The 16,993-nt window shown below is 45.9% G+C and overlaps 2 protein-coding genes across 2 annotated transcripts in view; both read right to left on the bottom strand.

Moving 5' to 3' along the window:
• The window catches only part of BLMH (bleomycin hydrolase), a 31,289-nt gene extending 31,129 nt beyond the window's left edge, over nt 1-160 (bottom strand). Inside the window, exon 1 of the mRNA XM_026656614.1 lies at nt 60-160. Within this exon, the coding sequence (XP_026512399.1) occupies nt 60-72 (13 nt within the window). The 5' untranslated portion in view covers nt 73-160. The remainder of the gene's footprint in view (nt 1-59) is intronic.
• Nucleotides 161-3,334: 3,174 nt separating this feature from the next.
• Nucleotides 3,335-11,360, bottom strand: TMIGD1 (transmembrane and immunoglobulin domain containing 1). Its single transcript, XM_024218519.2, is given in 7 exon segments — nt 3,335-3,422; nt 4,488-4,528; nt 5,645-5,748; nt 7,928-8,206; nt 9,555-9,833; nt 11,203-11,324; nt 11,326-11,360. Coding segments are annotated over 7 exon segments (864 nt in total). The 3' UTR covers nt 3,335-3,418.
• Nucleotides 11,361-16,993: the final 5,633 nt, after the last annotated feature.

Here is a 16,993-nt window from a genome sequence, read left to right as displayed (position 1 = left end):
CCGTCCTCTCCCAGCAGGGGCCGCCACCGCTCCCAGCGGCCGGCTCCGGTCTCCCTTACCCGGGGCGTTCATGGCAGGATCGGCGGCGGCGGGTTCCGGGCAGAAGCGGGCCGGCCGCGGGGACTGAAGGGGCTCTTATAGCCCCGGCACCGGAAGTAGGAAGTGCAGCCAAAGCCGGCGAGGGGGCGGGAGGACGGCGCGAGGAGAGGGACATTCCAGCCGCTGGCGTTGCGCAGGCTCCCGAAGCGGGCGGGGCCCCCGCGAGGCTCCTCCCCTGTGCCAGCCCTGGCTTGCTCTTAAAGGGGCCGCGCCCAGCACCACCCGACCCGCAGCTCAGTTTGTACGGGGGGGCTGAAAACCAAACTGTAAACCCTGTATGTGATGGAAACCACTCGGAGCCGGGGTATAGCAGCACCCCTAATTCCAGCCCCCACGCCTGCTGCAGCCTCCCCCCACCCTGCCAAGAGACCCCTGGGCAGGCAGCAGCACCCGGCCGCAAAGCCACCGATCAGCAATTCCCAGTGCAGCCTCAAACCACCCACCCGCCTGGGTTGGGGTGCCAGGCACGTAGCTAGGCCCTTTTAGGGTTGCTCCTAGGCCCTGCACCAGGGACTGCCCCTATTTCTCCATCACTGGATAACAAGATCTAGAGTTACTGAGTGCTGGGAAAAGCACCGAGAAACACCCCTATGCACTGCCCAGCATTAGCAATAACGACCATAATGAATATCAGGAAGTTGGGTGGGGCGGGAGTGCTAAGAAAAGTCCCTTGTTTTTTTAAATACAGTGTTGGCACCCCTACTTTCCAGGACAACCAGGGCACGCGCCTGGACAGAAATGGGGCAAGCTTGTCCAACCAGGCCAACAACACGGCACTTGACAGACCGCTCTTCTTCCAAGCATTCATTGCTATGATTTCATTTCAACACTTTTGAACAAATTCCCAGAGTTTTAAACAGAACATCAAAGTACCTCACATAGATTATTTAAAAAAACAACAGTTCCTTATAATCTGATGTCTCAGACTACTGCCCTACCACCACATTTTCCAACGCAGGTCACTCTCTGATAACCTTCCTCTTTTGTAGCTCAGTGAGCCACTTTTATAGGGCTCGTTGATGTCAACCTTTAGCTCCTGATTGCTCTCAGCAGGAGGAGCACTGCCTCAACTCTTTTCACCTGTACAGGTAAAGGGTATCAGAGACTTAATCTGGATGTTAACTCGCTGACTTCTGGATCCGGAGATGGGTCTCTGCACCTGTCACAGTGCTGATGATTTGGGTGTGTAGTTACACAAGTGAAATAACATTTGACAGGGAAGATAATGTGTGGATTGCAAAAATTATGAACTTGTATCTCTTGGGGGTATATTTATGCTTCCCCATCTCTTGTTTAATTGTTTTCCCGAGTTTTCTTTTTCAAGTGTTCAAGGGGAAATCTGCCCATGATTACCCATTTATGTCAGTAGATGAGGTTCTTTATTCACAAGCAAAGTATTTCACTAGATTGTGCAGTTTGGTTGTTGTGTCAGGAACTTGCTGTTGCTAAATTTCCTTTTCATTTCCCAACATCTGATTTCAATATTTCTGTTTTGAGTTAATGACAGGTGCAGGAAAAGGCAAACCCTGTCCCCAGCAAACAGCCTGCGTAACCAGTCTGACTGGTGGTGATAGGTATGAAGAAATCTTTCCCCATGCAATGGGGTGACAACAGAGCACCTGCACAACCAAAACTACAGCCTCAGTACCAAGGTAGGCCCTGTGGCTGCTGCACTTGTATTTCAAGAGGAGACTAGACCGTCACTCTGTTTTTTCACAGATCTGTTGGTCCGGTCTCACCCCCAAAATTCCCCTGTATGCTGGAGCACAGTAAGGCCTTACAGAGCATATCCCAGTGGTGCATAGGGAGGATGGAACCCTTTCACTTGGCCCAGAAACCTACTCTCGTTCCCTGAACAGAATCACAAGGGTTCCCTTTCTAGCTGATGGCTTTGGAATTAGGTCTGGATTTTCAGGGACAGTGAGCGTCCACAACCCCCACTGAGATCAGTGGGAGCTGCAGGCTCTGAGCATCTCTGCAATTCAGATGCAAATAAACTAATTATAAACTCATAGCATTATACAGCACTTTTCAATCTTGTAGTGAAAAATAGCTAGTCAGGCTTAGTAAAGGGGATTACTCATTGCATAGAAAGCAATTTAAATTATTGTGTGTAATAAAGAGAATTTGTTTGTACTAAAGTTATTATGCTACAATGTTCCCTGAAAGCTAGTTAATGTTAAATTGGCAGGGATAGTGTCCCTCAAGGACAGACTCGAGTTTACAATGGTTGAGAAACTCCTTCCTGTTGAGTAATAGTATCTTTCCACTTTCTGAGAAGGATATTTGCCCATCAGAAACTGGAATTTATTTATAGAACATGGGGTATGTGTACCGAGTCAAATTGTGATGACTCTTTAAAAGTTTGCTGGACTCCTGTGAAAAATTGTCTGCTGGTATATCTCATGGTCAGTGGGGAAAGGGGAGATGACCCCTCAATTTTACTACTGGAGAACTGATTCTAAAACGATTGTTTATTTTAACATAGTGTTTGTAAAAGGTATTCGAGCGACCGCCCCAGGCCCTGAAATCCATTGTTCCAAATGAGGGGGTACAGTGGAGGCAGCAGCAGTGCTGGCTTCATCTACTGTACTACCTGGGTGCCTCGACGCTGGCTGGAAGGGGCCACCTCTAGGGGTGAGTCCCTGCGGGCGCTTCAGGCCTTTGCCTTTCTGAGGGGACTAGCAGCAAAGGAGAAAAGGAGTGAGTGCCCATTGTGCTGATGACCATGTCCTGGGAATCGGACTGAGACCCATTAAACGACATTTGGTCACAGTGGGCCATGGAGGGAGCTAAACCAGCATACGAGAGATTTTCTTTCTTACTACCTAACCACTGAGCTGTTCAGCCCCCAAGCCTTCCCTTTCTTAAGAAATTATCCGCTACTGGTATTTGTGCCCTTGACATCAAGCTCTTCGGGTTGTGACGACATAATCATTTCCATGGCAACTCATTGTGACTTCCACTGGGGCCTAATCAACAGGAACAGACTCCTAAGAAATAATTATCCTGATTACATGCAAACATCCTTTAGGAATAAAAATGGAGGCAGACCAAAAGGAAGCAATGTAGTCATCCTCTCCCCCTGCCCCTCCCCAGAAGGAATGTGTTCAAAGCAGTAGGTTATAATCAACATACATAAAGAACCATTTACATTTTGAAAGGATCATTGTGTAAAATAACAATAAATATAGAAGGAACTATATGAACTAGAGTAACTATTGCAATGCATAATGGCTAATCCCATCCCTTAACACAAGGGCATATGTCCTGCTACAGATGGTGCTTCTTAGGCGCACACAGTAACCTCAGGATTTCTTCACCTGGAGTAAAATTAAAAGGATAGATGTAAATCACCGTCTGATGTAAGGCAAAGTGGGCTGAATTCACCCTGAGCTATGCCAAAGTGCATGTCCAAAATATTGTAGCAGGGAAGCAAACTACAAAGGACAACTTTGGTGCTCACTTCCCCTTCAACCTCCCAGAGTTCACCCTCTATAATCATCCATGGCCAGAGCCACAAACTAGATTGGGGGTGTGATCTGCAGGGAGTAGTACTTGACTCTCCGTGCTGCTCCCCCCACTGGGTTGTAATACCCCCGGTACAAGTAATCTACGAAGGGGAAGTGCAGGCAGCTGGCCAGAATAATACTTTTGCAGCATTATTTTGCATCTGCTTTGACAGCAAAGAGGACCTAGACTTGGTCATTTTTAGTTTGTCTTAGTATCATCTTGTTTCATGTGGGCTGCCAAGGCTTAAAGAAAAAAAATATGGATCCTGGGTACCTATTGCATTCTGCCTATGTTACAGAACAGCTAATGAAATGTTCTGTACCACAAGCTAATTAACCCACATCCATGGTGTTTACTAATATTAGCTGCATTAATAATAATAATAATAATTAATAATAATGTTTTATATTACTGTAGCACCTTTCATCTAAAGATTTCAAAGTACTATACAAACATTAATAGAATAAGCCTCACAGCACTGCTGTTAGGTAAGGAAGTAAGATTGTTTCCACTTCATATTCTATTATAGAGACAGAAACAGATGAAAAATTAGTGACTTTCTCAGTCACTCAGCAAGTCAGTGTCAGAGCCATGCTGCCTGCCCTCAGTTTTTATACTATGTAGTCTTCCTCTTAGCAGCACCTTTAAGTGCACTGATTGAAACTGGCAAAGGATAAGAAAGGGTCCCTTAAGCATCTGATAATGTACAGCACAAAGCATCACTAAGTCCTCCCATGCGCTTCTGTATTTGCAACACTGCCTCCCACTTATTCGTGTTAAGAGAATAAAACACCCTAAACTGGAACTCAGCAGGAGGGGCTTTCATTATAAAATCCATTTACGATAGACTGCCTATATAAAAATCAGATACTTACAGAGCTGTTTCACTTGGTGTTTCTTTTGTCTTTTTGAAGCACTAAAAATAAACACAAGCAACACAATCTTGTCATTATTGTATTTCTGAATGAAAGACTTTCACTAAATATATTCATAACTTACATTAGTACCGATCCTTTCATCCCACCTGGCCCCAAATGGAATATACAGGAATCACTTCACCTCCCACTGATATGCAGCCACCTCGGGGGGTGGGTTATAACAGTTCTCAAAACAGTATACAGCAACACTACACAACAGTATCGGACAGAAAACTGCAGGGCAATTGCATTAATAGTAATACAGGACACAACATATTTCAAAGTGCTGTGCAGATGTTAACTGAGTCATTTAGGGAGACGCACCATGATTGCCCAAACTGGAAAGCAGACAGGACAACACCTGTACTTTTGTGAAAAATGCCAGGGGTGGAAAGGATTCCAGCTTGATATCAGAAAGATGGTACGTCTGCCACCCGGCCAGGGTGCATGAGATCAGTACAGGCCGGGCCGGATTTCCAATTAGGCACAGTAGGCATGTGCCTAGGGGCGCTGGTGTTCTAGGGCCTAAAAGTTAAAAGTGGGTTAAAAGTTTCATTTTGTACAGAAAACACGAGGTCAGCTGTAGGCAGGGGGAGCACTGAAGATGCTGTGCCTAGGGGCATGTAAGGGGTAATCCGGCCTGAGAGAAGAGTGCCATCTCCTGAATATCCAACAGACTGTTTTACTTCAGAGGCTCCCGTCTAGTAAGCCAGCCTGGCCTTGCCATAGCGTGCAAGCTTTAACAGGACCACAGCACAAGCCTAGGCTGTAGTTCATGTAGGCTATCCATGATACACAGGAAGTAGGGTGACCATTCAGAGTTTGTCATTTCTGTATATGGCAAATTTCAATATCTTCTCTCACAACAACACACACCTATGCACTCCCCCACATTAAAGAGAATCATGTGTCTGAGTGTACAAACCCCCATTATATGAACTGTATATGAAACCTTTCCGGATTAATTTCTAAGTCCAAGAAGCAACAGAAGTATTGTGTTAAGCCTCTCCTCCCCTCACTCAAAAAATAAGGCTGAGATTAAACAGAGCTTTTTCTTAACAGTAGCTGTGCCGAGCTCATTATGATGTTTTCTGATTCATTGATGTTTTTGTTACCTTAAATATTTTTTCTCTTCGAGCCACAATTCCAAAAATTACAGTGAGTAAAACCACCACGATGGCAGCAATAATGGCCTCCAAGGGAAAAACCGGTTTTCTATCTGTTGGAAGGGGAAAAAAACACCCACTTGGATACTGAACAGATTGATACACCTCTATAAAGCAAGTCATTTTAGAGACGTCCAAAAAAGAGCAAGTGGTTTCATCCTGTCCCTGTCTACACAGTGACCTGAACTGTGCTAAAACCTGAGGTCAAAAACTGTTGTAATGCATGGGATATTCATTCTAACATTCAAAAAGAAAGAAGCAAACAACAAACAGCCAGACATTTTTACTGACTAATTGGAAATATTAATTGGTGGCCACTCCAGCAGGTTCTCCGGCTAGGTCAGGGGTGGCCAACCTGAGCCTGAGAAGGAGCCAGAATTTACCAATGTATATTGCCAAAGAGCCACAGTAATACGTCAGCAGCCCCTCATCAGCTCCCCCCCTGGCTCCTAGCACCTCCCACCCACCGGCAGCCCCACCAATCAATGCCTCCCCCGTCCCCGCACCTCCCAATCAGCTGTTTCTGGGTTTGCAGGAGGCTCGGAGGGGGAAGGGGAGGAGTGAAGGCACGGCAGGCTCAGGGGAGGGGGTGGGAAGGGGTGAAGTGGGGGCAGGGCCTGTGGCAGAGCCAGGGGTTGAGCAGTGAGCACCCCCCGGCACATTGGAAAGTTGGCGCCTGTAGCTCCAGCCCTGGAGTCGGTGCCTGTACAAGGAGCCGCATATTAACGTCTGAAGAGCTGCATGTGGCTCCGGAGCCACAGGTTGGCCACCCCTGGGCTAGGCCATCAGGCCATGGACACAGAGTAAGGATAAACAACTGTGCAGTAGTGTTTCCTGACACCGCCAGTACAGCTGGTTTTATGATGGTTCTAGAGATAGAAGAGAACGGCTTGTGGGCAGCCCTGCAGCCAGCAAACCATTTATTTATTAGAATGAGGGGTGGGAAACTGCAGCCCTAAAATAGCTGTAGATTATTATGAAAACATATGCACCAGATCCCTACTGGGGCACCTTTGTATTCTGTAAATTGATACAATTCAAATGTATCCTCTTATTTTTGTGTCAACAACCCAATTAAGGGACCGGAGAAAGTTACTGATTTCTTTCTAAACAGGGCATAGCCTCTTGCTTTTGAAACAAACGTCTCAACAGCTATTAAGCAGAGGATCTTCACATTGTTTTACATCTTTAAAAAAAACAAACAAAAAAAAACAACTAGGCTTCTTGGGAGAGGCCAGTAGTCCGAGCAGAAGCCAGAGTTAGTACTCCTGGATTTAGTTCTCAATTCTGGTTTTGTCTTTGCCGCTGCCTTGTGCTGTGATTTTGGGCAAGACCTTGCGCCCCGTTCTACCTCATTTTTCCCCATCTGTAAAATGGGAATAAGAATATCCTCCTTCAAAGGTGAGCTGTGTGGCTTAATTAACATTTATCAAGCCGCCTGAGATCCTCGATTGCATCATGCTATCTATGCACAAATTATAATTATTATACTTCATTCAGTTTTTCAGCCAATCAGCACGTGAGCTTCGTGTCAGCCTATTTCTAGCTGTTGCTCAACCTGGCCCTGGCCCCAACCTGCTATTCAAAGCATACACGTGTCATTGCCCTACTTCAAATAAAACGTCTTGTTTACAACCACCCCTGCTCTAATTTCTACTGAATTCCATCGAGGGAAAAAAACAAGTTATTATATATTGTTTGCATTACAGTCGTGCCAGAATTCTCCACTCGTCATCGGGATCGGGCTAATTGTGCTGGGCACTGGGCAAACACGAGAGAAGAGACAGTGCCTGCCCCAAAGTGCTTATAATCTAGTGCCCTGATGCTGCGAATGGCTCCATGCTCCTGTGACTGTACAGAGCCTCGCCGACTTAAACGGGGCTCTCCACTGGCCCCAGGATTTGCCAGTATAGACTGCACTGCTGTACTGGGGCCTGTATAAAGTATAACATTTTGCTCACGGCAACTAATTGCTGGGATTCAAGTTGGCTAATGGGCATGAATGTAAAGAAGGGACTGGAATGCTTTGAAAGTTCTAATGCACACATCTGGCTTCAGGAGATCAGGTGGTGAGATGAAGCCCCTTCAGATTACACTCTCCAAATACTTTTAAATAACTGGTGGAACAGGAAAAGCATTTAATGCTGCTGTAGCCTTATAATTATTAACCAGTCAGGTACATAAGGCAAGCTATTGTTGCTATGCACTTAGCTGAATACTCATTAGTGTTACCTTCAACTGTCAGGTGGAACTCCTTTCTCATCTCTCCCAGAACAGATTTAGCCTCACAGGTGTATGTTCCATTGTCAGATTTTTCTACTTTCTGGATAGTCAGCTGGAAGACCTCACTAGTATGGTATATCTGATAGCGATCTTTCTTCAGGGTCAGGGTGCTGTTGTCTTTATACCAAACCATTTCAGCTTGAGGGTTGGAATTCACATTGCAAGTCAGCTTCACATCATTCTTTTCTTCTACTGGAGGAGGGTCTTCCCCAGTTAGGAGAGGGGGAACTGTTCACAACAACCAGTTATTTTAATTACAAAGTTACCAGAAACACAAACACCTACTTACTATTTAAGGGAAAAGGAGTTCCCTTTCAACATTTCGGATGCAGGCACAAATAACAATGATAACATATAGCAATTCTGTAACCCTTCACAGCACTACTTGAACAAACTGGGCAGTCATCATTAGGAACAGTCATTTCCAGACATAATTTTAAAAGGGAGTCCCGACTACTTTTCAAAACACCGATATCAAACAGTTCTGCTGCTACAGCTTTTAGCAGTCTTTCCTAAGAGCTGTACTGGTGTTAAATTTCATTCTGTCGTAAGATCAGATATTACAGTCAGAAATCTAAACTGGATGCATTGTAAGATCAGAATGTAGCTTATTTAATAGCTGTCCCATGCACTGCTAAGCACTGCTGGAACTTGATACATTCAGAGCCACCAAGGAGAGGGGCGAGATTGATCACATGACATCTTCCATCTGGAGGCACAGTTGGCCACCTTTATGTCATCAAAGCTTCAGGCATCACCGTTCAGCTTTCACTGAATAAAAGCTTGGTTTTTACAGCGTAATAACTAATGCATATTAACCATCATGCTGCAAAATCCTAGTGGAGTCAAGGGGCAGATGGTTTTTGCCATGATGTACCTAGGCGCCATCAATCCTACATCTCCCACCCATGGCTGCGCTCACCTAGCTAAAGTGCCGTGTGTCTCCTAGGGTTTGACAGTGGGATGGCTAACACACCTCAGTTATCCCACTGGAAACACACACACCCTTTTTTTTATTTATTTATTTATTTTTTGCAGTGAAGACATAGCCACAGGCATTCATTCCTCCTGGTTCAGGCATAGGCCACTCACCAGCCGGTGTCTGGAGCTTAGGTGCATCAGGAGGATTTGATATATTCCTCTAGCATCCCGCAGTGGCCACTGCAGCAGAGAGGATACCAGAGGAGACGGGTCTTTTTTGTGCTCTGATTCTTTTGTTCCCCTCTCTTTTCAAGCGGGAGTCTAGGTGGAGGAGGCAACAATAGCTAGTAAATCTACTTCTTAATCAAGGGCCTCATCCAGCTCCCACTGAAGAAAACTGAAAGACCCCGCATTGATTTAAATGAAAGTCGGATCTGGCTTGAAGGTTTTGTTTACACTAGGAAAAAGGTGTATTTTGAACACATTAGCGAACACCCTAACATCAGCTAACACTTTTTCCTAGGGAAGACAAGGCACAAGAATATAGAACAGTTGGGCCTGGACTTCAACTAGTGAGCAGCCCACGGGTGTGCTAAACCCACTGATCTCACACGCCCACAGCTATTTTGCATAATCAGCCCTCCCATTAACTCACACTGGACGTCCAGAGTCACCGAGATCTGAATGGACTCGTTCCGCACCAGCTTGCAGGTAAAGCTGACTCCATTGTCGGTCTTAGAGACTGGAAGTATGCAGATGTTAGTGGTATTCATTTTATTTCCATCTTTCAAGTTCACAGTCCCGTCTCCTCGGTACCAGCGTAATTCCTCCGCCCTGCTGTTGTTACGTACACTGCACCACAGGGACTCATCACGGCCGGGCTTTGTGGATAGTATTTGGTTATCAGAACTATTGTTTATAGCCAGCTCCACACCTGGGAAGGGAAATGGACATGGTGGGTTTCACAATCTGTACCTTTTGCACAGGCCAGGACAATATTCATAATTACCAGGCCGCTCTTACAATGCCCAGGCCCCAGAGAACAGGTTAAGAATGGAGTTGTCAGACTTAAATCTAATAACTTCATTTTCTAAAGCAGCTTCTAAAACTGCAGCCACAATTGTTCAGGCACAACTTTTGTTTTATTTATTTAGATTTACAAAACCAGATAAAAAGGTGCCTATCCTAAGCTGTAAGCGTTCGAAACGCACAAGCAAACACAGAGCCCTGACACTGGAATCTCGGCCGTGAAGAAAAAACCCACCAGCCACCACATATATACAGGCAAGTCTCATCTTACGCGCATTTAACATGCGCAAATTCAGTTTTGCGCCGTCGGCAAAAACAAAAAAAAGAGAGAAAAATAACAATTTAAATACTGTACCTGTAGTGCGGGCGATTCCGCCCGCCATTACACTCAATGTAATTTTGACTATACGTGATTTTCGCTTTACGCGCTGACAGCGGAACGTAACCCCAGCGTAAGATGAGACTCGCCTGTAGCAGTAATGTATTAGCCTCTCCAGCAAAAGGTCACAATAAAGACAAATACTCCACCCTCCTGAAATACTGCGTGTGCTCAGTTTTCACAGCCACGCTTTTATGTACTCAATTTTTCATGCTCATGTTTTTATGTGCTAATTTTTTTGATTGTCTCAAGTTGCATTTGTGAGTATAACTGGGTAGTTAGATCACCAGCTACGTCTGCATTGGCTTCCGTAGAGTTTTGCTGTTCAAGGACTGCAGAGTCAGATTCTAAGTTTGGAGCCTTAGGACATTTTCACTGGGAAAAATAATCCCTATGAGAAATAAGTTGTCATTTATCTCCAAAGCTCAAGACTCTAGTCCCCATTATGTCTTAATTAACTGAAAAAGTCAGTTGAAAATGCAAAGGCAAGCACTCTCGGGGCACAAAAAATAACCGGAAACCATTATTCTCTTGTTTGGTACTCCTAGATAGTTAAAGCATTCAGACTTTTTGTTTTTCATGTATTGTTCAAAGAATGTAGTCCTCTGATTTTTTGTACCCGTGGAGTTCGCCAGTCTCATTCAGTGTGAATGAAACTTTTTAAAATGGTGAAGCCTCTTCATTCTCTCTGGTTGCTCACGATGCCATATTGAGCAGATCAGTTCTTTCTATGCGTAGCCTATTTAGGAACGATTACTACAATCTAGGAAATGTCGGGCGGGATCGAGCTGTAGCACATCGCCTTGGACACCACCCAGTGACAGGTGTCAAGCAGAGCATCAGGAGATATTAAGAAGCTCAGACAAATACGCTGCAGCTTTTCTTCGCTGCTTACCTGTGACTAGACACGGCAAAAGTAAAACTGCAAGGACAGGTACTCCATAAGGGGCAGGTAGGCGGCTTTTCTGGGCCATCTCTGATCTATTCAGGTGGGATCTGTTGGATAGAGAGTCATGGTTCTATGAATACTGCCAGCATGGGATAATTATACATTGCTATCACACATTCCGAGTAAAACCCTCCCAGAAAGGCCCTTCACAGCTGATGGGCAGGTGGGGCCCTGAGGAGTATGTTGTATTAGTTTCTTGTTGGTTGTACTCCACGTTAAAATAGAAGGGCGATTTGCACTTTAAATCGTTAGCCCCTTCCTCGGAAATTATTTTTTTCCTAGCAATGGGAAGTTACTGCTGCGGCAGAGGGCCTTTCTCTTGGGGTAGCTAACCCTGCTGCTTACCTTGGGGAGAGTCTGTGAAGAGGCTTCTCCTGTTCAGAAATGCACAGCACTTTCCTCATCTCGTTTATAAGGGCTGAACTGTAATGTTTTTATTGTAGTTCAGTGTCAAGTGAGACAGATAAACTGGGTTCAAGGCCTTGTTCCTTTACTGAATTTCTGAGTACACAGAACACCGGTCAGAAACTAAAGATTCTTCCTGCACTGCTCACTGTTTTATGGGACTAGCTGAGGCAATGAGTAACTAACAGGAAAGTTACTGGGTCAGCCATTGCTGATTTCAACCAAAAATAAGGCATGTTTCCTTCTCAGCTGGGGCCTGGGCCGGCATTCATTCAAGCCAGTGGGAGCTTTGTTTCAGACCTCAAGAGCCAGGACAGGAGCCCATCCCATTCTCTCCCTCGCAGTCCCTGGGACTGCATGCAGGAGTGAGGTGACTGGGAACTGGCTCAAACTCTGAAACGTATGTTTGGAGATTGGAGACCGGGGTCACTGCAGTGACATAGGAACTACAAATGAGTCCCCTCCGCCCCCATAAGACTCCTCCAAGCTGGAAACACCTATTTTTCAGTTAGCTCAGCCACTGGGGCCAGCCCTGATGTTACAGTGGATACAACTGCATTGAATTCGCTGGAGTTCCGGCTGCTTACAAGTCTGGATTTGTCTCCATGTGTTTCGAAGCGTCACTTTGGGGGTGCTGCTGAAGCCCGTGGTGCTAAGGGAAGATGGTGTTTTGAATATTCTCAGCATACCTTAGCAGGACAAAGATGATAACTATAAACCACAAGGTCCTCACCAATCCTGACCCCGAAAGGAATATCCCACGGACGTCGATGGGCCTTTGGGTGCTCAGCACCTCTCTGGATCAGGCTCATCATAAACCTGGGGTCAGAAACTGTCTACAGTGGGCCATAAAGTGCATTTCATAGTCAGGAAAGGGACCCTGGACAAGGTGGACTATGTTTGACCCACTCAGCAGAGAGCACCAGTGGGTTTGGCGAGCTGCTGTATGGTTTTGCAACTGACAGGACACTAGAGGGTGCCAGTGCACAAAATACTATGTATTAGTAGCTCTGTACATTTGTTCGGCTGTTGAAAAAATCCACACACAACAAGAAGCCATTTTCAGGAAAAAAAAATTATTTGATACCTACCCAAGGTGCTTTGGAGAGAGGAATCAGAGTGGGGCTTGTCTCTGACATCTCCTCCTGGATGTCTAGCTGCCATCCCTAGCTCAGCATGGCTAAAACAGAGCACGGGCGCCATTTAGGTAGGGCAGAGGGGGCCTGCAGCCCCCCTGAGTTTTGTACCCCCACACTGCTTACTCTCCCCACCCCCCCAGCCAGGAGTAATGTGGCTCACTCACTCCCCCACCCCGCTGGCTATTCTTTGCTCAGCCAATAGGAATGCAGAGGTGTATCAGGAAGAGCCAATAGCAGGGCTGGGAGCTTCTGCAGCACCTTTTTCAAATTAATTTTCCTGAAACAAACAGGCTCAGGGGAAAAAAACTCTGGGCTTAGGTCAGAAGATGCTTGCTGCAGTTTTCATCCTGATCTGCCCCTCCCCTTCCCATGGTGACATGTTACAAGGGCAGGAGCAGCCCCTTGGGACCCCAGTAGACACAGAGATGCTTGGGGGGGAGGAAGGGGAGCAGGGGCTGCTGCCCCAGGCACATTCAGGGGATAATTACCCCCAGACAGCAAGAGCCCTGCTGAAGAATGACCACCTGGGATCTTTCCCTGCTGTCAAGAAACAAACGTGCTGTCACACCACAAAGATTGTTTAAATTACACTTCAAACTTCCTATTTGTTCCCAACTCTTTAATTTTGCAATGAATGGCAGTGCCCCAGTGTGGCCATTTATTCTGCCATTTAGTCCCACGTGTCTGCGGGAGTCTTTCCTTTGCCTACACTGGGCTTTGGGTCAGGTCCATAGTCTGTGACACAGCAACATCGATCCCTCTGTGAATGCTGGGATTTCACCAAATCTCCCCAGAGTGGGGGTGCACTTTTCTGGGACCTTTTTCCCAGATACCTTTTGAGGAGCTGCTGCCCCTGGACTGCTCCCCTCAATTAGCCATTTTGCAGCTTTCTGCTGTATCTCCTGTTGTACCTACTCTGTAACATTTCTGAGGGTGGCAGAGTCTCACAGATCAGTGAGTTTCATGGAGATGATGTTTACTCTATCAAATCCTTACAGCAGCACACCAGAAACCTCCTTCCAACTTAATCCTTTGTATTTATCATAACTACTTGTAGAAACTCTTCAGTGAACATAAACCTAAGCCAATCTGAACAAGTTGTAAGATTTGGCTGCCAACATTTCTTTGTTATAGATCTATGCTGCTAACATCCATCATTTAATTAAACTCTAGATAGTGATTCTTTTTAAAGGTATAGACCCCAGTGTTAATAAATTTTTTTTTTAAATAAATAGATTGGGCTATTTTAGGGCTAGTTTTTAAGTGACTGTGGACTACTGATGCAGTAGAAAATAGCCCCGGGAATCATGGTTAAAGTTGCCTCCTGCTACCAAAATCTGAAATGACACCCTTGAAACAGAGCCTTTAAACTTTCCCCCAAGCCCTCCCCACGCCCTCCCTCCTTGATCACTGTGGACAACACCACCTCAGTCACTCAGGCCCGTAACCTGGGTGTCATCTTTCACTCGGCCCTCTCTCTTGGCCCTCACACCCAGGCTCTCAGATTCGTTCTAGATAATCTCTCTACGATACGGCCTTTCCTGTCCATCCACACAGCTAAAACTCTTGTCCGGGCTCTCATCAGGTCATGTCTTGATTATTGCAACATCCTTTTCTCTGGCCTTGACAAATTAAACCTTGCTCCCACTAATATCCATTTAAAATGCTGCTGCAAAGATCATTGCTTTGACCATGTGACTCCTCTCTTTGCATCCCTCCACTGGTTCTGCCTTTCCTACAGCATCAAACATACGCTACTTGTCTTCACTTTCAGGGCCCTTCCCGGCCTATCCCCACCCTACCTATCAGCTCTCATTCGCTGTCAGGAAGTTGACTCCCACCTCCGACTGGTCCCTGATGCCAGTCTCCCTCACCCACTTGTTACATTGTCAAACAAGCACCTAAAATTGAAAGGCAGAAAATTTCAAACTGACAAGAGGCAATACTTTTTCGTATATGTGTGCACAGTTAGCCTGTCAAACATGTTGCCGCAGGATATCATGAAGACCTAGAACTTAGTGAGACTCAAAAAAAAGGACACATTTATATGGATGACATTGTCCATGTTGACGGTGATCAGAATAAAAATTTATAAGGGGTATAAATCCTCATGCTCCAGAGGATAAATCAGCCACTAACTGTGTCACATTAGGAAGAAACTTCTCTGATGGAGAGATTATTCCATAACTCTATTATGAAGGTTTTTGCACTTTCATTTAAAGCATCTGATATTATGCTTTGATCCAGTATGGTTAGTCCAATGTTCCTATATATGGTGATCCCTGTGCTTATAAGACACCACCTGTCCTGTTGTAGATAGGGAATGATAAGAGTAGTGAAAGTAGCGCATTTTACAAGCTGAGATCTTTCCTTAGATATGACTCTGAACATGCCCAGAAGGACTAAATTAATCATCGCCAATCAATTCCTGAGTCTAATCCAAGCCTGGCAAACCTGCGAAGAAGAGATTTAGGACTTGACAGGGAATGGGACAAAGTTTATTTTCTGTTTGATGTTCTAGACTCTGACTTCAAACATTAGACCTCGTTTAGGCCGGATTTGATCATTCAGAACATCCATCATTGAATAATGAACCATATGACCTTTCTGACATTTATAGATAAAAAACATTCAAGCTCTTCTTGAGAAATGGTTTGCGAACTGAAACCTGCCCTGGAGTTAGATATGTAATGGGATATGCAAAAACATGCATAATCTAGGGTTGAGAGATTGGTTAATTTGTCAAGCAAAGAATTAACCAAGCATAGCATTAATCCTATTCCCAGGAAAATGTGCTCACAATAGTGCCTCAGGTGTTGCTCAGAGGTCATTGGCATCTTCCCAATCATTCCAGTTCCCTGATTGTAATCCTATTTTAATACATGGTGCAGTGTAATTTGCAACAACACTTGCATCATGAGTGCAACCAACTCTATTCTCTCCATTTGCTGAATGTCAGTGTTGAGAAGTAAAGCACCTGAGTAATGCCGCAAATATATTTAGCATAACATCCCCCTTCCACCAAACCTTCTCTTATTTTTCCCCTCTATTTGTTAAACCATTACAGTGGGTCATTGTTGCCCCAGGAAGATTCAGAACTCATGCAGCCTGGTTTCCACTGTGAGCTGTATAGATAGCCAATATACCTTTAATATATTGTTAATAATTATAGATGCTGTTGGCCCTTAAAGCAGGAAAGCTGTTGCTCTATTCCCATCAAGGATACAAAACAAGATTACAGGTTGTACCTCTGTTTGCTCAGAATAGCAATCCACATCTTGAACCATGAGACGCAATGTCTGGGGAATACTATGTGGAAGCTCCATTTCTCCAGGAATTGGAAGGGAGAAGTTTAAACAAAGCCCTCAAGCTATTGTTAACTACACAACTTAATATAGGGATAGAATTTCCTCTTTCTCTCTGTCTGGCTAGAGGGAACCCCTCTAGGGGTTGGTGGACAAGAGTGGTTTAAACCTGCTGCCTGTTAATTTAACTGGGTGACCCCTGCTTCTTGTGTTATGTGAAGGAGGAAATAACACTTCCCTCTTCCCTTTTGCTACAGCATTTGTAATTGCATAGACCTCCATCATATCCCTCCTTAGTCGTCTCTTTCCCACGTCCCAGTCTCTTTAATCTCTCCTCGCATGGAAGCGGTTCCGGATCCCTCATCACTCGTGTTTCCCCTCTCTAGTCTGCACCCGTTCCACTTCGCATGGAACGTTTCGGAGACATGGCGCAGGAGGGGTGAGTCGGCAGCAGCTGTTGTCAGGATGGTGCAGAGCCCTGCAGGGCCGGGCGGCTCCGGGCAGGAGGAGCGGGGAACAAGCTGAGCGCCGTGCCCAGCACCCTCATCGGGGCCCATCCCACCAGGGCGCAGCCTCCTGCCCGGCCCGCGGGGGGACCCTAAGACCTGCCTCGCCCTGGGGGCCACCCACGTGCTGTGCCAGCACCGGGAACGCGCCCCGAGCCGCCCCAGTGCTGGCTCCGGCCCAGCCCCGCTCCCCTGCGCCCCCGCCCCGCCCGGGCCCTGTGCAGCCCTGGGGCGCCCCCCACGTCCGAGCTGGACACGTTAGCCTTGCTCCGCGGAGCACTGCCCCTTTAAGGTTGGCCACGCCCTCTTGGTGACGTTACCAACTCCGGGGTTTTTTTTAATACACCTGGTCTTGCAGGGGGCCTTACCCCCCCCTCAGGCT

The sequence above is a fragment of the Terrapene carolina genome, unplaced genomic scaffold, assembly GCF_002925995.2.
Source record: "Terrapene carolina triunguis isolate 2854851 unplaced genomic scaffold, T_m_triunguis-2.0 Scaffold231, whole genome shotgun sequence".
Classification (NCBI taxonomy): domain Eukaryota; kingdom Metazoa; phylum Chordata; order Testudines; family Emydidae; genus Terrapene; species Terrapene triunguis.
Note: the sequence above shows the minus strand (reverse complement) of the source record. Positions and strands in the feature narration are given on the sequence as shown.